This window comes from Mastigoproctus giganteus, chromosome 8 (assembly GCF_048544385.1).
Source record: "Mastigoproctus giganteus isolate SK-2022 chromosome 8, ASM4854438v1, whole genome shotgun sequence".
Taxonomy (NCBI): domain Eukaryota; kingdom Metazoa; phylum Arthropoda; class Arachnida; order Uropygi; family Thelyphonidae; genus Mastigoproctus; species Mastigoproctus giganteus.
This window is the reverse complement of record NC_143582.1, coordinates 95,976,070-95,998,449: the sequence shown is the minus strand read 5'-3', so window position 1 is coordinate 95,998,449 and position 22,380 is coordinate 95,976,070. Positions and strand designations below refer to the sequence as shown.

Sequence of the window (22,380 nt, the reverse complement as noted above, 5' to 3'; positions counted from 1 at the left end):
TGAAGCTTTCATTTAAAAACTGAGAGCGTTTAGTTTGTTCTGAGGTATGTACAAACTAACTTGGCACGATCAAACCTGGTATAATAACCAAAGAGAAAATGTTTCACGGAGAAGGAAAGCCGTATGTTTTATGTTCAAGCCTAAAACTTCCTGAAACTCTCTATGCTTTAATTATGAGCTCTGTCCTGCATCTCTCCCATACTCGTAGAACCTGTCGTCCCGCCAATATTCATTCTACGGAATTGTCGTCCAGTGATCAAAGCTACTTTGAAGCCACACGGTGCAATTGCATTTTTGAACTATCGAAATAGTTCAGATTCTCACGGTAGTAATCATCGTCTTTCCTAGACCAGGTGAAAAAAGTCGAGGCGGGGGGGGGGATTCGGATCCCGTCAATGACGCGAAGAACTTTTATGGGTTTTTATCACTCCGTGGCTAAAAAGTTACTCGGTCTCAGGCGTGGATAGCAACTTTTTCCCGAACCGGAAACTCGTGTTTTTCGTCCAGCAAACCAGGCAAATCGACCAGAGGACACACGCAATTCGTGGACATAATACACATCGTCAGATGAGATCATTATCGGGTGGCCATAATATCGCACTGTCTGTTTTTTTCCTTCTAAATAATGCAGCTGTATTTTTGATACTCTCACCAATAAGCTTGAAAGGCCTCTGTCCAAAAGATATGGCTGGACCACGAGGGCTTCCAGTCATGCTAGAAAGCAAAACGAACACATTTCCTGAAACTCTAGGTTCTCATAACTAGATCCTGCTAGGACCTGTAAGGGAACATTTCTAGGTACTTGGTATTTTCCATGCTCAACGTTGTAAAATACAGTTGCTTGCATACAGCTCAAGCCTATCATTCTGCTCATGCATTCGAAATGGGTGTCTTCGTACTAGATCTGCCAAGTTTATAAGCAGTTGTGAATATGTGTGCATCAGCAAAACAGCTTACGCACTGCCTCTGTTAACTGCTCAGGATAATATTTATAGTAACACTAATACTGTACAGTAACCAGAATTTTGACAAACATTGGCAGTCAAACCGTATGTAACTGTTAAGATGGGAAGATTCAGAAATAATGTTGCTTGCCACACTATAGAGTTAGACACATAGATTGGTATCGCGGTAGACAGTATTGTGACATTAGTAGTGTTGCAGGTGGTGTGTATCTATTTCTTCAGGTCTTTCAGATGCAGTGGGATATTCTCGTACATTCTCGTTCACGTAGCCCCAAAGAAAATATTCTAGAAACGGTGTCCAATGGTCAAGTCCCTTGCCCTTCTTCAGCTGTCGCTTCTCTGCCGTGGTGAATGGCCCAGTTGGAACAGCGATTACATATTTATACTAAACCTATATTCATACAATACCTTTATATTGTCCAATAACTATTCAATTAGGAATGATAGTACAAAATGCCAACTTTCTAGTTAACGTTTTGTACTAGGAGCGGGAAATGATAGTACAAAATGCCAACTTTCTAGTTAACGTTTTGTACTAGGAGCGGGACAGTTCTATCGAACAGCTCGCAATGTACCTGTCGCTTCTATATCTATAGTACCACGGGTTCTCAAGATTTCCTCGTGGTAGTGACCTTCCGTGCCATCCTGTTCGTAACTAGTTAATTTGTCAGAAGTATTAACTAAAAAAAATAATTGTCATTTTCAGAGTACTCGAGTCACTTTTCTTTCCTACGAAAGAAGAGGCAGAGATGAAATAGAAGTAACGAACGCTTCTGGTAGTTCTATGTACGTCATTTAGTGAGTAATGTTTTCTTCATTTTATTTCTAATACAACACATCGTTCGTTCTGTGCTGCTGTTCTACATAAAAATTATTGTTCGTTTTCTGTACGTACGAGTATTAGCCTAGTGGCTTCTTACGGATTCACCATTTATTGCCCTTGTGGATAGCGCAGTTGGTAAAAATCACCGTTCTCCGCACACCAGGTGGGAAAAGACCCGAGTTCAAATTCCGTCAATGACGAGGAAATTTTTATGGGCTTTTTTCACAACGTTGCTGAGCTAGTTGATCGCAGGCCGAGGTAGCATGGTTCCTCCCCACTCCGGGAAACTCGGATTTTTCGCCCAGGATACATCAAATCGACCACAGAACACTCGCAGTTTTCCGACATATTATATACGACGCAACATGGCCTAAGTTGCCGATGCGCATAAAACTAAATGAATACACTTATTCAGAAACATTTTGAGACATAATTCTCTGATTTCTGTTGTGTTTTCGCTCTTTACCCCATCTATTTTGCATTTTCCTTTTAGATTTTCAAAATCCTCTTACTTTCCAATTTCAGAACGTTTAGATTTTCTCATAATTTAAGGGTCCAGACTGCATCACTGTTGTCTAAAATTGTATTCTCTGTTGACTCCCTGCGGCTACGAGCATCATAAGTTCATCAACTTCAATGTTATCAGCATTGGCGCAGAAGCAATCTGTTATACCGAGGTCTGTGACTCCGTTGACTGAGCCAAGGTTCACATTGTGGTTTCCAAATGCCATAATGATATTTATCGTGAGCAGCAGTTGCCGTGAGGAAATTTACACAAAACCTTAGATTGAGAATGGGTTGGCGTTTAATTTACTGAATTGTCTTCTTTATTGAATTCTCACATACTTAAACTGTAAAGATACGTGAACTGTATAAGTTTCTTTTTCACTTATTCAGGTTAGGAGTGGGAGTGAGCAAATGTAAAACTGCGAGCCGGATGAAAGTTTATAAAGTGCTCGGGCCAGCTCAATATATAGGATGAGGTCCCGCCCTCAGATCCAGAGAAATTGTGGGAAAAAAAGAAATAAATTAAATTTGCCTAACATGCAATACCTTATTAGATTATGAATGTTATTTCCCCCCCCCCTTATCTGTACAGGATCTATATTAATTCCTGATTCAGTTTCTTTTCTTGGCCAACAATCTGCTTCAAAAATTAAAACAATGACCACTGTAATATAACTTAAAAGAACGAGAACATCGTTTCGCAAGGACGTCAAAATTACAAAGTAAATAAAATAAATGAATAAAAATACTGCTTCATAACTATTTATTTTATTCTGGTGATGTAAATATGTAGTTTAGGAAGCTCCGCTTATTTAGTTTTCTTTCTTCAATAATTACATTCCGTTGGTGAAGAAAACTGGTTGTAAAGAAAGAATTGTATTATATGGAAATTGGATTGCTCATCGGATTAATGGAAACCGTTTGCTTACAAATATTTACTCTTTGCACGGTCATCAATTTCCCAGTCTTGAATTTTCATTTTCCTAATCGAGCAGAGAAACACAGCACGGAGCTTTGAAGAACGCTTAAATCAGAAGTAGTAAGGTGTGAAGAATTTAATTAATTAGAATGTAAAAAGAACTCTGGGCAAGCAAAAATTTAAATATGAAAAGAAAATAATAATAAAAAATGATTTTATTAAGTATTAATTTCCTGAATGCAAATTAACTTTTACAGTTCATTTTTTTGAACGAATGAATCTACCTACTGCAGTGACTTGTCTAATTTGGAATTCTGAATGTTTCATTAAATCATTTGGTACTGACATGGATTGGCTTCTATTAAAAAATAGAAAATTTCATTCTGTAAATTTTAAGACAACGGAGTTTTTTTATTTTAAATATTTTTTTAAAGAAGATTAAAATTCCTTTTAAATTAAGAAGCTTAATTTTTTTATGAAAAGTAAAGAAATACTTTTTTTGTTTCCTCATTTTAATCTTTGCTACGTCTTTTTGTGTACTGAGTTTTAATTATACTTTAAATCAATTTTTTAATGTTATTGCAGTATGACAGGTTTAATAAGTGAGAAAATGAACACTCCTGGTTATAATATAATAAATATTAACATATAAGCAGCTTCGATTAAAGGTTTTTTCCCCCCTTCCTTGTAAACAGTATTTACAGAAGGTAATTAGAAATGGAATGAAACGATTTGCAATTTGTTATCGGCAAAATGAGTTTATCGACTTTCGCAGTCACCAGAATTTTTAGGATTAATATTAAGTATATAAGTTCCGTGTTTTTTTAATTTTTTTTTTATTCTTTAATGTGTTAGTGATGGAGGGTTATTGGAAGTTCTGCTTAATTAGAGTTACGCAATGCGATTAAAGGAACTGTTCTGAAAATATGCTCAGTTTTTGTTCTCTCCGATATATTTTTATTTTTTATATCTCCCTAATACAAATAAATAAAAATACACAGCTAGAATAACAATGCAAAAATAGTTTAAAATTAATTTCTGTTTTATTTTTCTCATGTATATGTTCAAGTCCACTTTATATAAAAAAATTAAAATAAATCGATTAAAAAAAATCCGCTTACTGAAATGATTAAAATTCACAAAGAATTCCAAGTTTAAGCGATTTGACAATATCATAGCCATATTAAAAATTGGCAATGCAGGAGATTGGTTTCAGATTTGTGTAGTTTAAATGGTTTAAGTTTTAGATGTGTGCAATTTAATTGGACGACTTCTCTGATTTGTTATGTGGGAACAGTTGAAGTTCACCTATTGCAATATATTGTATTCTATTGTTAAGTCGAGCATTAACTATTTTAAAAAGAATTCGAAGATTTAACAGTTTTGTATGATTTTCTAAATCCATCAGTGCAGTGATGTAGTAGTATCTGTCGTTATAATTAATCAATGTTAAATCTAATTAATTTATAGCAGTATCTGAAAAAACGTTGGATTTATTCAATAAGAAGTATTATTGATAAGTTTCCCTGTTCATAAGGATTCCAAGGGAATTCCAAATAGATGAACTAAATTATATTATTGGTAAATACAGTAATTTTAGAGATTTTTATTAAGAAGTGCTGATTATTAAAGTTCCAAAAGATTCCTTTGATTAATTTCAAGCTGTCTCCTGGCTGGCTAACAAATTGCATTAATAGGATTTTCGAAGCTGCTAATCTATTAAAATGTCACTCCTAAATCTCGTAAGAATTATTTTCTGGATATTAAGGTGATTTCTAATTTATAATCAATATTAGTCTTATGCTTATGGTTGTAATGATTACAAATCACCAAGTCGTTATTTTTTGTGTTCATTTTTGAAATATCCATAAATATTTATTAAGTACAAGTAGCATGCAGTCTTTAACTGTATTAATGATATTTTAGATTTTTATGTCATCAGCTTATGTTAGTATTTTAATTTAAAGGTGCTCTTTAATTCTGTAACAATATCATTTACACTGGTGTGGAAAATTTAAGGACTAGTTAGGTTTTCACCTGTAGCTTCTCAGAGGAGTGGCCTGGATATGGGAAGAGCATACAAAAGGGACCTCGTGAGTACAGAAATGAAGGAAACAACAACGGAAACAAAACGGTAAAGAGGGACTTTATTCAAAAATGGCAACATAGCACTGGCTTCCATGATACAGATGCATCACTGCTAAAGATGGAACAAAGGGAAGAGGTGGTCCTCAGTAGGAGATATGGCCACCCCTAATGCCGATGCAGGCTTTGCACCACCTGTCCATACTTACAACAATGTTGTTGGTAAGTTCTTGCGGTAACATCGTCCATTTCTCTGTCAGCGCCATCTTCAGCTGTCGAACATTTTCTGGTGGGTGTGGACGTGCCGCTAGGCGTCTCACCAGAGCGTCCCATATGTGTTCGATGAGCAGGCCAATCCATACGAACAATGTCCTCACTTTCCAAAAGGATATCAACAGCTGCAGTGCGATGAGGTGTGGCATCCATAAACACGAACTCGGAGCCAATGGCACCTCAGAACAGACGCACTTGGGGAAGGAGTACCTCAGTACAGTAGCGTGCACCGGTTACAGTACCGCCTTCCAGGATCTGGAGTTGTGTACGTTCATCCAAGATAACGCCTCCCCAGACGAGAACACCTCGACCGCCATATCGATCCCATATCACCCCGCCAACATTACTATGTTGGCGGGGTGATATGTGTGCCGACCTCTCGCAAGATTATCTGACGTCCAGAATCGCTGCTGAGAGTGAATCTACTCTCATCAGTAAAGCTTACTTTAAGTAAAGATTTTGTGGTTCTAGCCTTTAGAAATAGTGTATAAAGTTTTTTTCTCTTTAAGTTTTGCACGCCAGTGTATAAAGATGTAAAATAGTAAAGGACCTGAAGAAGATCCCTGGTGCACTAGTCATTCACCTTTTATGGGAGTATTGTTAAGTTTAATAATTATAACGCGATTTGTCAAAAAATCTTTTCAGCCAGTTTAGTTTTTTAGTGCTGAATTTTTTTTTCTCCCTAATAATGCAACTTATCCACTAAGACTTCATGACTGACTGAGTCTAAAGCTTTTGCTATGTTGTATCCAAATACTGTATTGTATATCTGTATTTCTTTATCTAGAATTGCCTTTAAGATCTGTGTCAAATATTAATAGATCTGAAACAGCTGACCTTCCTCTTGAAACTATAGTGCGCCTCATGAAATGACTGATGAATAGAAGGCGGATAATTGTTCAGTAACTGTGATCTCTGTTATTTTGGCCAGACTGTTGGTAAGACATATCGGATGATAGTTATCTGGTACTAACTTGTCTCCTTTTATAAAGATCGATAGCGAACGATTATTAAATAAACCTTCGGTAAGGGTTCCAATTTAAAAAGTTAATTAGGTATAGAAGATCAAAAAAGAGCTAGGAAACAATATTTCCAAAGGGTAGTTGGAACATTGTCAGCGTCACAGCCATTTCGCGTTGATAATAGAGACAAGTTTATTTTTAGTTTTTCATAAGAGATTTCCCAATTACAAAATCATGTTTTCCTAAGGTCAACCAACGACTGCAAGATGTTATTACTTACTTTCAATTTACGATATAATTTTTTATAGTAGTTTGCAAATTATGTGCCCTCCTGGGTAGCACAGTTGGTAGAATCGCCGTCCTCCCCACACCAGGTGAAAAGAACTGAGTTCGAGCCACGGTAGACAATGTTGCCCAAGGCAACTACTTCCACTCTGGCATGCTCACTCCCATCATGCCCATCATCTGTCTACCGACAACTCTACGCTGCCCACCGAGCCGAGTACTCTGACTTCTTGCCCGTCTTTACCGATGGCTTGAGGTCAGCGTCATCTGTCGGATTTGCTGCCATCTTCCCAGATAATATTATATCTGGGAGGCTTCCCCCCCACGAATGTAACAGCTGAGTTGCATGCTATAGAATTAGGCTTGGACCGCATTAAAACCCACAAGTACTAAACGTTCCCTAACGTTCTGAGAATAACATGATAATGTGCCTCCATTACGATTTCTGGTAAACTTTTCGTTGTAATGATTCATTCTTCTCTTTAATTGCGAAGATGAATTATCTTTCTTCTTAACATTCTCTAATTACGAAGGAATAAAGTGTAGTTTGCTGAGAGAAAAGTTAAGGGTTTAATAATGTTTTTTATATCATCCTCTTTGATCGTTAATAAAGTTGAATATGTCTGAAAATCTAGATATTAATTTTACTGGTTTACTAATTCGATTTATTTTTAAAATTGTTTTTCTCTAAATCATCAACTGGAATTTCTGGAGCAATTTTAGTTAAATAAAGTTTAGTACTGTTTTTATTTGACTGATTTTTAATGTAATCTGTGATTTTTCAAAATAAGAGAATTCTTGTTTTCGATATCTTTTTGTTTCATCTGTTAAGGGGAAGCCTATTGTGACTGTTTTTATTGATCGATAACTGAAGGCTAATTTATTTCCTCTTTCTGATCTTTAGATTTAACCTTTTCACCATTGAGGAGTCCCGTAACTTAATCAGATGACGGATAATTATACATTCAAAGATTTAACAAGTAAGTTTGAAATAACGTCTTTTTATTTTCAGTATTATGTGCAAATTTTTTAGATTACCACTGTGTTTAGTAATTTTATTTGGAGAAGCCTCTAACAGCTTTTCATTTTTGGAAGTTGCATTTTTAGCAGGCTAGACACGTGTAAGACATATTGCGAAATGATTTAATTCCATTACGTTTTAAGCAAATGGGATGATGGCGGATGCTACATATCAGGCTACCACTTTTTCTTTTATTTTACAATAACTGAATAAACTGTAAATCATCTGTAATTTTCTTTAAATAAACTGTAAATCATCTGTAATTTTCTTTAAATAAACTGTAATTTTCTCTAAGTTATCTGTAAATGAATTTGCATTCAAGAAAGAAAAAAAAAAATGAAGGCTTTACGCTTCGGCGAAATTTAGGGGAACGTAAAAAAACTAAATGTTTTTAATAAGAAAAAGCAAAATAAGTAAATTTTAAATTCGAAAGGTACTGGCTACAAATCCAGTAAAACCAAACAGAAGAGCAGTTTTAAATACCAAGTTTCAGACTTGCGACAGTTCTATCTCTCGGAAGTATTTCAAAGCATTCCAGTCGTGTTTAATTGAAGAACGAGAGTTCTAACGATTCATAATCAAAGGAAGCGGAACGATAAAGCTCTCTCCTTCAAAGCTCAAACGAAAGGAACTTCTGTATACAGTGAACTTCAATGTCATTTTGCAGCTCTAAACATAAACAGACATTAACAGACCTTTTCCGGTATTTTGTTCCACATTTAATTTTCGCTTACATACCGTAAGTCTGTGGAAGTCAAACATCAACATTAAATGTCTACAGAAAAGGAAAGGCAACAACAAAAAGCAAGTTAGGTAATTGTACGCAGTTCGTTACATTTGAAGCGAGTTTGATTTTTTAAATGTTTTTTTTTTATCTTAAAATGTTTAACATACATTTTTTTTTCCCTGTGATTAATAGAAGTGAAAAGTAAATACAGTATATAGTTATCTCCTTATCAATTAATTACAAAGATTATAACTTTATAGATCACTTAATAAAACTCTATAGTTTTAAGTCCTCTAAATTTATGCATTCAATTTAATTACTACTGTATAAAATTTATTACTCTTTCTCAGTATACCCTGTCTTTTTAACGCTCTATATGTATACAGTACTGTATACTTCACACGCGACACCACTCTCAAATCTTACATAACAATACACGTGAAGCGTTCACGGACAGTTTAATGCTAACAGTACTGCATTAAAACTACATTTAATGTATGAATTTCTTTTCTATACACAAATTGTATGGAAAAAAATAAATAATAATCCCTGATTTCTATTTGTCCGATTTTAATGAAATATGGGATGGCTTGACAAATCTTTCTTCTCGTAAAAGAACTAAATATAAAATTTTGTAAATAGTCGCCCACTGGGAGTCGAGTTTTTGTATTCGGATGAATATGATGAAGTAACTGGCCGCTTATTCATATACAAGGTGTGGCAGTAAAGTACCCAGACTGGGGCAGTCATGTTCGATCACATTCGAACGGAAGTGATATGTTGTGGTTAAAACTTCTTACAACAGATGGTGGTACAGAGATTGGCCAGTAGGCTGAGTTGCGAGTAACAGTTGTTGTTTGTAACATTTCCATGTCGCGCTTTTATAATGGAGCAAGGAAAGAATATAGAATTTTGATTTAAACCGAGAAAATCTGAAACAGAAACGTATGAAATGTTAAAAACTGTTTATGGCGATGAAACGCTTTCTTTCCAGTGTCTTTGAATGATATAAGCAATTCAAAGATGGACGTGAGGATGTCTGCGATAACCCAAGAAGTGGGCGTCCGTTAACCTATCGAAATGAGGACAGAGTTGCAAATATTCGGGAAATTGTGGCAAGAGATCGTGGTTTGACCCTCAGAATCATGAGTTGCATATGAATAAGGAGACGTTTCGTAAATTCTGCATTAAGATTTAGGGAAAAGGAAGGCATGTGCAAAATTTGTGCCGCACAGCAGCACGGATGAGCAGGAGAAACAACAAGTGTATTCATCCAGACTTGTCAAGACAATCCTAGTTTACTCGACTGTATTGTCACTGCAGATGAGTGTTGCATGTTTCAGTATGACACAGAGACGAAGCGTCAGACCTTGCAGTGGACTTCAAAATCATCACCAAGGCCCAAAAGGTTTTGTTCACAGAAGTCTAGGATCAGGATGATACGGATCATGTTTTTCGACAAACAGGTTGTGGTTCACAAGGAATTTGTACCCGAAGAGTAAAGAGAGTCAATGCTGCGTTCTTTGTGCAGTTCTTCAAAGACCATTGAAGCGGATTTCCCTGGTGAGGGGATAATTTCGAGAGAAAGGCAGCTGATTATTGTTGCAGGACAATGTCTAATCAATTCCACACTTGTGAAGACATTTTTGATGAAACTTGGCATTGTTATACTCTTAGATCAACCATCCACCCTTCTCTCCCGCTCTAGCATCGACGGACTTCTTCCTCTTTCCGAAGGTGAAAACTAACCTCAAAGGAAAGAGATTTCAGGATACCGAGAAAGCAGTTCAAATGATCAAGAACGATACTGTTTTTACTTTCATAATTTAATACGATTAAACCATAAAATTGCTGCTGCTTAAAATTTTATTTAAATTGTGAATTTAAAAGGTGTAAGTGAGGAAAACGTTAGCTACACACTGTTCCGATATTGTAAATGCGACCTTTGTGGAAATAATTTAGTTGTCGTATTCCTTTGTTTTTCATTCTCTTTCTGGTATCTTTGAATTATGTGTATAATTAAAAGAGTGTAAATGTTATGAAAAATAAAAATTTTACAGAAAACAGGAACCAAGTTGAAACCAGTCTGCGATTATATACTGGTACAGCTTAGTAATATGTCACCCCAATGTTTCCAACCTTACCGGAGGGCCCCTTTTGGTTCCTAGTTTTACATGTGTGTATGTATAAACAGTTGTCGTTCTCTTAATAAACAGGATTGCCACCTTTTCGCCTTTTCCTTATAAAGAGTTTAAAAAAATAAAAAGAAGCGGAAAAATGTGTTTTGGTAACATAAGGAACCTAGCGTAGCAGACTATAAAGAAAAGTTCTTTGCTGAAAATTTAGTGACCCACTGATTCACTTAATACTTAGTAGTCTAGACTATGTATAAATATAGTGCAAATGCGTCAGGAATACATAGCTATATCTGAATAAATCAGATTATTAATAAAACGGCATCGTTTTAAGTTATATCTCATATTGTGAATACCTTCACAACGAGTTGCCATGATATTGCACTACTTCGAATAAGTAACGCTTCACCTAAGGAGAAGACTAATGTTACTTATTCTCAGATGGATACCACCACCCAGACGGCACCGTTTCAGGGCTATTTGGCCCTTCTTCGGTGGGTTCTTCGATGGGCTGAGAATAAGTAACATTAGTCTTCTCCTTAGGTGAAGCGTTACTTATTCGAAGTAGTGCAATATCATGGCAACTCGTTGTGAAGGTATTCACAATATGAGATATAACTTAAAACGATGCCGTTTTATTAATAATCTGATTTATTCAGATATAGCTATGTATTCCTGACGCATTTGCACTATATTTATACATAGTCTAGACTCCTTCATAGCTTGAGGCTTATGCCCTAAACGCTTGAGTCTAAATATATGATACACCATCAAGCATCTCTCATATTGTGGAGTTATACTTCATAACTGTTTTGCCATCATTGCATCACTTGGGTACCTACCCACTCACTGACGAAGGGCCAAATAGCCCTGAAACAGTGCTGCTAGGGGGAGCTTGATGATGTCCGGAGTTTCCGAGAATAGGTAACAACAGCCTTCTCCACTGGGGAAGCGTTGCCTATTCGAGGAGTTTTTGAGTGGTGTGAGTTGAAGGAGTTACTGTCCCTTTCATTCTTCTACACTGTTTCTTTTCCTCTTCCGCTCCTACTATAACTTTCCCTCTACCTTTTTTGCTTTTCTAAGTCTAATAGGGACAAGTGGATATTCGAGTAGATATTCACATACATACATCAAATAGCCCTGAAACGGTGCCGTCTGGGTGGTGGTATCCATCTGAGAATAAGTAACATTAGTGAAGCGTTACTTATTCGAAGTAGTGCAATATCATGGCAACTCGTTGTGAAGGTATTCACAATATGAGATATAACTTAAAACGATGCCGTTTTATTAATAATCTGATTTATTCAGATATAGCTATGTATTCCTGACGCATTTGCACTATATTTATACATAGTCTAGACTCCTTCATAGCTTGAGGCTTATGCCCTAAACGCTTGAGTCTACGTAGTAGTCTTGTTTGTTTCCTATAAATTCACTGACGGCTGTACTTTTTCGCAAGTTTTGCTCACCAACAATTCCAAGCCACCATCCTTTTTCTTTCATGATACCTATCGTTTGCATTAGCTTTCCGTTGCTATGGAGAAAACACTGGTTGATGGATCCGCACGTACGCTATTTTGTTAAGTGCTCCCTTTCTTTATTCGTGAAGCCCGACTAGTAAATTCAGAACCGACAAAGGAATATTATTTTGTTCAGAGAACATTCTGCAAAATAAACTGCTTATTTTTTATTTATATATTTTTTATAATTTACGGAAATAATACAGTAATTTGACAGTGTCATCAAAACGTCATGGTCTTCTTTATGAAAATACATACTGTATAATTACAATTTGAATTATATTCGATAAGGATATTTATTCTGAATTTATATTTTGAATAATCTCTTTTGAAAATTTAAATTATTGGCATTAATATACAGGGATTTAAGGATTTCTATCTTCTGCATCCTCAGATTTCTGAAATAAGAAAATATCTGAGTGATTAACTTAGGACCTTTAAAGTTTTCAAATTATTGATTAGTCAATTAGACCAAATATTAAATTACCAATTTGATTTAACATTTCACTTGATTTAATATTTATTACTGTTTCGGAATATAATGGAGTTTGAGATTATGTGTTTTTCAGACCACTCCGAGCTAACCCTGTCATTTTATATAAAAAAATTATGACGTATTTCAGTTGAAATTCTCAATGTGCAAGGCAGAACCCACTTTAAATTACTATATTTTCAATATATGAATTCCTCCATTGTATATTACGTATTTAATTTTTTTTTTTTAAATCTTGTCATTATGAATTTCCCGAATTGTCAGCGGCTGCATCTAATCTTTCAAGAATTTCTCCATATTAAAATTTTGGAGTGGTGATGATGAGCTCTTAGTGGTCTTCAAAAATAAAAGAATTTTAAAATCAAGAGGAAGATTCCGACTCAGAAAACTACAATTGTTTTTGAAGTGCTGACACCATCTTTGCTTTGCTCAAGAAGAAGAAAAAAAATTCAAGCTTTTGTGAATATCGAAACCCACACGAAAAAGTTTCAGACCAGTAAATTGTATGTGTCGTAGCCACCTAACTTGCAATAATGGCTCTTGATTATATTTGTGGATGTAATCATAGAATCTTTCTGGTTGTCTAGCTCGATTTTCACAAAGGAGCTGGTTCTCTAGCTCCTTTCTGAAAATGGGTGATCAGCTATTGCTTCGTACATCCTCTATGATCAATAGCAATACTGTTAGCGCGATCACTAAAAGAAATAAAGTTATAAATTTTGAATATATATTTAGAATTGTTCATTCTGCATTATTAAATAGTTTTTTAATTGCAAACGTAACGCTGTAAAAATTCTTTATGAATTGTTTTAGTGAAAAAAGGGCGTCTAGCAGTCGCTCCTTTGTTAATTAAGGATAATGCTTTACTTTTGTTGCTATGGCCATCGTAAATCGTGCTGTCTTGTTGATAGCTAGTGCACCTACTCTTTCTAAGGCGATTTAATTAGGTTTTCGGTGGTAAGAAAGCAGTGGCGGCTCGTGACTCTGTTTGGGGGTGCTGCGTCTTAATTTAATGTAACTTTAAAGTTACATTAAATTGCCTTGGTTATAAGACATTTGGACATACACAGTAATAATAATAAGCAAGTTAAAAATACTACAACCTTAACTAGACGTTTACCATTAACAGACTTGAACTTTAATTTAAAAACAGAATCCATTCTTCGGTTTTTATTTGTTGAAAATAGATTAATAACCTTTTCATTCAAGTTTGGTGCACTGTTGACCAAGCTTTTCTCAATTGAAAGCATTGTTTAAGTATTTAGCCTTTCCTGGTTCATAGTGCTCCTTAAAAATGTTTTTTTTCTTTTTAATGTCGAATGGCAGCGTTCGGGCTCTGAAGTAGTCATCGGAATGGTCAAAAGAACTTTTATGAGTTTTGTAAGTTCACCAAGAACTTCAGCTAGATTATTTTCTGAGATAAATTTCAGCAAGTCAGTTATTTGTAATAATTGTGTAGACCATGTCTTGTAATTCCGTAAGAAGTTTTTCTCTTTCAAGCATGGGATATGCCTCAGTAGTCTCCCGTACCTCTTCCATGGGCATTTTCGTGCGAAAAATAAGAAAGTTCTCCTTGTTGTTAAACAATTAGCAGCAATTAATTGCTTTGCAAAAGAATACCTCTCACCTATGCAACACTTATATAGTCGCATACTTCCTTCGGTTCAATCATGAGTGTTTTTGAAGGATTTTCACAGTACATTGAATTCCTGATTTTTAGAATGGCATTCTTAAAGTTTCCTATATACATATTCATGTATTTTAACTGCCTCAATTTCTAGAGGTTGCATTTGATTATAAATAACTTCCACGTGAGGCATTATCTGATGGAAAAGTTCTAACCAGAACTCGAATCTTTCATTACCTAAGATGTGCAAAATTCCAGTTGCTTCTGAAATCGTCTTATCTGCGTTTGCTGTCTCTTGTAGTTCCTCCATGCATTTTTTTAAGGATTCAGAATTTTCATAAACGCTGTTCACGGTGCGTATATTGAAGTTCCATCTTGTAGGGGGAAGGTCGGGAAACACGGCTGTCCTTATGCTTTCTGAGAACAGAGAACCGCTGTGGTGATCTCGAGAAAAATGTTGGTATCGACATGAGGTTCGAAAAGAATATTCTTGAATCTCGGGTACTACTTGTTGCAGTTCTCATCATCAGATTCAGTTGGTGCGCATAGCAGTGAATAAAATGTGAATTTTTGTACGCTTTTTTTATTTTAGCCTGACCTCCCCCTTTCTTGCCTTTCATCACACTTGCACCATCAAATGTCTGAGCAACCAGGTTTTGAGTATTTCCTTCGAGGATTATGTCTAACTGATCTAGAATGCACTTCGATATTCCGTCTGCCGTTTGGGTTTCCTGAGTGAAAAAAAAACCTCCCAAAACGCTCAAAAATGTCTCCATTCAGTTCATATCTCAGAACAATTACATTACCATTTGTTTGTATATGTTCTGAAACGTCGTTGTGTCATCAGCCAAGACAGCTACGAATGAAGCTTTAATTTCTCTTCTTATTTCATCCGGGAATATTTGCAGCAAACAGATAAGAATATCATTCTGAATAGTTTTGAAATGCCTTTTAATGCTGCATTACTTTCTAAATTGGAATCTAATGTACAGGCGAAATTTATTAATCCTCTGAATACTCCTGGATTTTTAGAATCATCTTTTTCGTCATGTCCACGTAAAGGAATTTCAAACTGTCCACAAAATTTAATGCAGTCTATTATTTTAGATAATATCTTACGATTCTTGGTAACTTTTCTGTTATGTTTGCAGATCGAAAGTCTGTAAGCCTCACTAAGCTGTTCTTTAATATTTACGCTTCCTAAAAGCGATAGTGAAATCACATTATGAATATGTTTCTTCGAACTCACATGTTTTAGAGATTTTCTTTCATTCTGTTTATGTTTGTAAAGCCACTTTTTGTCCACGTTAAGGCACCTCCGAACAGTAAACATGGAAAATAAAACAATGCATTTTTAACTTCATAACCACAAAGCCAACTTTTCCTTTGGTACCATTCAGTTTTTAAAACTGCGAATATATTTCTTATTACTTATTCCCCGCTGAGAAATTTGAATCTTTGGTGTGGGGAGGCCTTTTTTAATCGCATTTTTTTTTTTTTTTGGAAAGATAATTGTGAAAAATTAAGTTGCTGAAGTTTATTCGCTGTCAGGCGATTTACTTCATGGGGAAGCATGGAGGCCATGATCGAATCAAATTTCACAAAAACGTGTGTCGTAGAAATAATGTTTTTCTTACACATCACCTCATAATATAACTTCAACTTACCAAGTTCAAGCTCAATTTGCAATTAAGCTGTAATCACATAATTACGCTGTTGAATGTTGAGTATTGACTTAACACTGATATTATTTAATTACTTAATGAGAATTCGGGCGAATAACAAAAAGACACCTACATTGTGGCTACACACCCATCATGGTCAACAATGAAATCTGCACTGCGCTTTACAGTGACTTTGATTCACTTCACCAATAAAAATGTATATTGGCAAGTTGCCAATGGTACCCAACTACCAGATATTCACTGGGATGCAAAATGTGTCACTGCCTGGCGCACATTGAGGAATAAAAATAATTAAACTTCAAAGTTGGAAACGATTTCGTGTTTTTACTCGTTTATTATTGAAATGATTACTGGAAATAGAGGATGCGCATACTATATGCAGGTCCTTTTAATAAAAATATTCATTGCGTTGCATTGTTCTTCACAAAATTTCATGTAACTCTGTTCACTTTATATCTAAATGTAAATAGCTGGTGGTGCTGCAGTGCATATGGGCGAGCCGCCCCTGTAAGAAAGGAAGAACGAATTCTTTCTGCTCTTCGTTTGTTTCACCTTATTCCTATCCTTCTACAAATGAAAATACTACTTATTGCTTACGGGCAAGATTGGGCCACCGGCATAATTTCCGGTGGGCCCAAGGGCTCCGAACAGCAAAAACGTACAGGCGAAATCCCCCTTTTTGGACTATATTTCACATTTAATCAGTGTTTTGATAGATAACTAACACTGATTTTTCAGTTTTTTACAGTGCTTATTCAATCTTACTTCCCTACAAATTAAAAACCTACACATTTAATGTACTACGCTTGCTTTTTTGTCACCGCCAACATTTTTTGCATGTTTTAAAATTAATTTAAAAAAAGGTAAAAGATTTTACGAAATGAAGCTAAACATATGAGTATTAAAACAATTTTAGGATAACAGCGCTGCCACTAATGAAATTTATCGATGCCACGTGAACACACAGAAAGACACTGATTACTTTATCTTCAAGGAAAGTGGCGAACAATACAGAATTAAAAAAAAAAGCAGAGGAGAGTGAGAATGCAACGATAAATAGCTAGACACTGAGTTTTAAAGAGCAGCCTTTCTAACATCCGAGCTTCGAGTTGGTCTCTATTTCCCTTTTCCAACAACCAAAAATAAAGAGGAAAGTGAATTATATCCGGGTTTATCCTCCTTAGGACTCTCCCCCCCCGCAGAAAAAAAAAAGATATAAATAGGAAAGCGTAATAAAACAGAAGCGTTATAGATGTTAAAAATGCATATGCATTTCACAGGATTAACCATGAGACCAGGCGAAACGAGCGTTAAAATGAGTGTTATAACGGGAGTTTGCTATATAATCGAACGAATTTTAAATTTCCTATTTAATGTTATTTTTGAATTTAGGAAAAAATGATGATAAAATGACATAAAGTTATTATCATTGTTCTTGATGTAGAGATGCTTGTCGTACTGAATGTTTTTGTTTCAGTGTGCTGGTTGTTCACAGGCAGCACGCTGAAACAACCCACTTCGTGGGGATTAAATTCTGAGGCTGCTGTATTACGTCATAAAGAAGTCTATAATGAAATTAAAAAGAAAGATAAGCATCTTTCAGTCGCAGGTCTTGAAGCTGATTTTTACCTCTACCATATCAAGTTCCATCGCGTTTATCTCGACCGCATGAAATCCATTTGCGTCTTCCTCCTCTGCATCTGGTTCATTGACAACCACTCTTAGCAATGTCGAATATGTATGTGACCTTTTTTTGGATTGCTGGTAAATAAAACTCTTAAATATTTTGTTGTCAGAGGAGTTTACATCTAATAATTTCAACAAGAATACTATCATTAACATTTATTTAGCGGTCACGTTGGCCCAAGCCATGGTAAACCAAAGAGTTGGCAATTCAGCAAACGGCGACATAGCTGAGAGGTGATCACTCGGCTGCATCCGCTGTTTGCTGGTCCCTGACCCTTGCGATTAGCTAGGAATACCTGCAGTTAAGAAAGGCTAAGGGGCCCCTCAAGACATTTTTCTCCCCCTCCTCTTCCCTTGTAACTACCAATTTGTTCCGGATTGCTTATGCTGATGATCTAAAGTTACAGCCCTTTCCAAAATATCCACGGAAGCCGACTGGAGTAATAAATAATGCCCTTGAAATGAGTAGTTATACTTTCAGTATTTATCTTGAAATTAACTCCAGAAATTAGCACATACTGCTATGCCCTTCGCAAAAGAAATTACTCTCCTCTTCGTTTTCTCCGTCGGGCAAACAATTTTTGTGCGAGATGCAAAAAAGATCTTGGAATCTACGCCAACACTAGAATGTTGCTCAAACCATGAAAAGGGCGCGTATGCTAAAACAAAATTTTTAAAACACATGAAAGTAAATGGCTTTTGAAATAAGAAGCCCTCACGAACCTTAATTATCCATTTACTCGAATGCCATATACTGTACTCAAAGGATTAATGTCAAAAGTGATTTTGGTTATACGAAGTTCAAAATAGAATTACTGTACATAGTAATTTCAATATTACTTTCCTGAAAAAAGTAATATGATCGAGGTCAAATCTCTCATAGCGCTCTTTGTCCTAAGTAGTCGATGATAGTGAACATCCATTACTGTGGAGAGTTGAACTAAGGAATTCCTTTAATTTACTGGTTCTCAATTTATACCAGCTTGTGATCTATTCTTGCAAGTCATTAACGTTTGCAACATAATCTGATTAGTGTCATGTTTTATTGAATTTTATATATATTTGTGGCTAATCAGGAATCTGCTTTGCCATTTCCTGGGAGACCCAATGTTGAGGTCATGAACCATAGATTGTAAAACGCTTGTTTTACAATTCGACTCATCCTTTTGCTCGTTTAATAAAGTAAATTTTTATTTCATTGTGTTAATATATGAATATGTACTGATTTAAATAAAAATATACAAAATGTTCTTGCGAAATATCTCATCCCTCTCCTTTCAAAATTTGTGAGGATTCCACAGAGTCGATCATATGAGTTGAAGCTACGAATACGTCTAATTTAGTCGTATTTCTAGTTACAAGCAAAGCAAACTTAGAATTTGGATACTCTGACAATACTCACACAGTAAATGCAGACAAAACCTAATTTCTATCATTCAGTAATGGGAAAGTAATATTAGACAGTATCTGAGAGCAATTTTCCATTGTTTTTCGACAAAATTATTAAATATTTTCTTTGAACTTAATCGTGGCTTTCTAGTGAATGAATTAAAATTAAAGTTAAAAAAAGCTGAGCACGAGTGAGAATCGTCATAATATTTACGTTAGCACACAAAATAATACTTACGGACAAATATGTTTCCAATTAGAGTTGCTGGAAGGCAAAAGACAAGTACTAATATGTCAGCCAGAGCAAGATTCACAATGAAATAGTTGGTTACAGTTTGCATTCTGGGGGATCTCAATACCACAGCCACGACAAAACTGTTACCACAGATACCGAGCAAAAAAACAAGGGAATAGGCTACGCAGAATAAGGCCGACACGCTAATAGAATAGCGTAGCATCATTTCAGGGTCAAGGGTAGTGAAGTTCACGGCAGCTGGAGTTCCATTAATAGGTTGAGGTTGGGGTGTACCCACTGCTGTTCGACCTTCCCAGATTGGTGGCGAGAAAGACGGATGCATTGCGTTCTTGGGAATAATGTCTGGAGGAACGATCATTGTCTCGGATAGCAGCCTCATTTTTGAATTCTGTGACTTATGAAACAGGTTGATCACTCACCAAAGTATGGTTCTACTATCATTCTCGATTTAAATTCAAAATCAGGTTTTCCACTGTTCTTGAACTACTGTTACTTTAAGTTCAACACGTTTCTTATGACAGAGTTGACTTTTGACATCTTCATTATTATTCTGGTTAGCTAGTAGTGGTACGAACGCAAGAGGGGGAAAACCTCCTGACTGATTCTCGCGTTCTTATCACGCGATTGAATAGCTGTTACTCCGACCTCCGCACTTAGCGAGTGAGTGGGTGCTTTTAGACTCTCACGTAGAGCGTGTTTACTCCGGCGCGCGCAGAAGTCAGTGTCATGAGCTGTGTTGTTACAACGCTATTCTCGGGGGAACTTACGGAAGGCGGTGGCGAGTGGGGGCGTGAAGTGCAGTGAAGCATGAATATTTTATTGGGAAACGAAGTTCGAAAAAATATTTTAATTACTGTTTTAATGTAAGATGGTTCATCAAAGTATTCTTAAGCAGTAATGTTTATAAGACACTACGTAAGCATGATCATCACGAGATTGAGGTGAAGATGACATTGGCTGTAAAGATTAGAGTCCCTGAGCTGTATCATCAGACTCCTCCATAGAAAAGTAGCTTCAATTCTGTGTGATGCGACTTGATGTAGGAGGTAGAGTGTTGTTAACTTATGAACAGAGTGATCGGCAACTGCCGAAGCTTTTCATGTCCTTGTAAATTCCAGTGTATGGAAACTTAACGGTTTCAATTTCTCTCTCTCCCTTTATCCCTGTGCCATGTTGGAGTCAACCCCTGAAATTTTATATTCAACTTTTCTATGAAGTCTCTACCAATGTCCACAAAATGTAACATCTTTGTTTTCATTTTCATAAATAATTTTCTCATTTTTTACCTGATTTCATAAGCCTTTCTGTGTTAGTTTCTTGGTGCGCGATTTCTTGAGTGCGTCTTCGTCTGCCTGTGTTCTTGAATCCCTCACCTCCAAAGGCACAACACATTTTGATATCTTATTTTCTCATTAACAAATTGGAAACCATTAAAATTGCATATTTCCGCTTGCTACAACTTCTTCCAACAGGCATTTATAGTGGATGGCTTCAGTTCATCAAACGACTCATTGACGTTGGTCGCGCATTCAGAAGCATTTCAACAGTTTATTGTTTTCAACACAACTTCATCAGGTTTATCGCTATCAGAATACTATCCAAAGTGTGCCTGGTGCAGTAGCGGCTGTAGAAGGGAAGGTAGGTTGTACTGGTTGTGCGCAAGAAAGTGACTTACATATTGCGATGGCGATGAGCTTAATACCTTCAGGATATGTGGACGCGTTGTCATGCATACTAACGCTGCGAAGGGCAGTGACTTTAAAGTAAAAATGTTTTTGTTCTCTTTAATGAAGAACTTATTCAAAAAAATAGAACAAAAATGCAGTGCCATTTCGCTGAGTGGAAGCCACTCCACGAAAAAGTGAAACCTTGAGCCTCTGAACCTCAGATAGTTATTTATTTTCATTTGCTTATAAATGCACCAGAAATTCTTTCTCTGACCCCTTTCTCTAAAATTATAAAGACCAGAAAGCAGCTTTTGTGTGTCTGTATGGCCTGAGAAATAAAAAGCCGAACAGCTTCCTATTAGAGCAGTGGTAATGGAAATTTAGTCGTGCAAGTCAAAGTGATAAAGAAGCAGTTATTGGACGTAATAAAGATATCACAGAGTTTCCAAAGGGCATGACTGTGGGAGCTCGTGCGTAGGGTGCTTGCAGTTCGGAAACGGCAAGTCTTGTCAGTTGCTCGCGGCCCACTGTGGTTAAGATGTACAAAAAATGGTGTCGAACGGATCAAACCACCTCACCCCGACAGAATTGTAAAGGATTACGCAAAGTGGATGTTCGTGGTGAGCGAAGGGTGCAATGCGTTGTACGGGCTGAACGGCAGGTCAGCATGCGAAAGTTACATCGCAGTACAGTACGGGGAATGCAAGAACGATATCCAAAATGGCGATGTGCCGTACACCAAGACGTATGGAATTTTACAGCAGACGACCCAAGAGACACACTCTCCTCACCGCTGGTCATCAACAGCGAATGCTATGGTGTCAACAACATGCTGGTTGGACACTGGAGGACTGGAAACGAGTGTGCTGGTTGTATGAGTCCAAATACTTGATGCATCACGCCGACGGACACCTTGTTTGTTGTAAGCAACAGAAGTTCATTGTACATGGTGCCAACTATCCAGGCAGGTGGCGGTGGTTGCTTAATATTGCACAGGCTTTGCTGGCAAGAACTAGGACTCCTGGTGCGTATGGAACCAACGTTTCGGTGCGAGGTCTTATGAGACTGTTTGCACCCTGCCTTGTTAAATTTTTTGCAGACAGAAACGGGCTATTCCAAGACGATAATGCACCGAGTTATAGGCCCGCGTTATGCATACGTGATTCGAGGAACACACTATGAGATATTCCCCATCTTGATTGGCCACAGATTTGCTTGACCTCAATCCAATTGAATGCTTGTGGGATGCCTGTGGAATGGGAAGCGAGGGGATATGTACACCCAACCGTCATCTATTCCGACACTGTAGAAAGGCTTGCAGGCAGCATGGCTACAGATCCCTATGGGGGTCTTCA

At 36.5% G+C, this 22,380-nt stretch overlaps 1 protein-coding gene across 1 annotated transcript in view; it reads right to left on the bottom strand.

Moving 5' to 3' along the window:
* LOC150081727 (neuropeptide SIFamide receptor-like) overlaps nt 1-19,805 on the bottom strand; it is a 47,443-nt gene extending 27,638 nt beyond the window's left edge. Inside the window, exon 1 of the mRNA XM_090379599.1 lies at nt 19,341-19,805. Coding sequence (XP_090235725.1) covers nt 19,341-19,737 — 397 coding nt within the window. The 5' untranslated portion in view covers nt 19,738-19,805. The remainder of the gene's footprint in view (nt 1-19,340) is intronic.
* Between the last annotated feature and the right edge of the window lie 2,575 nt (nt 19,806-22,380).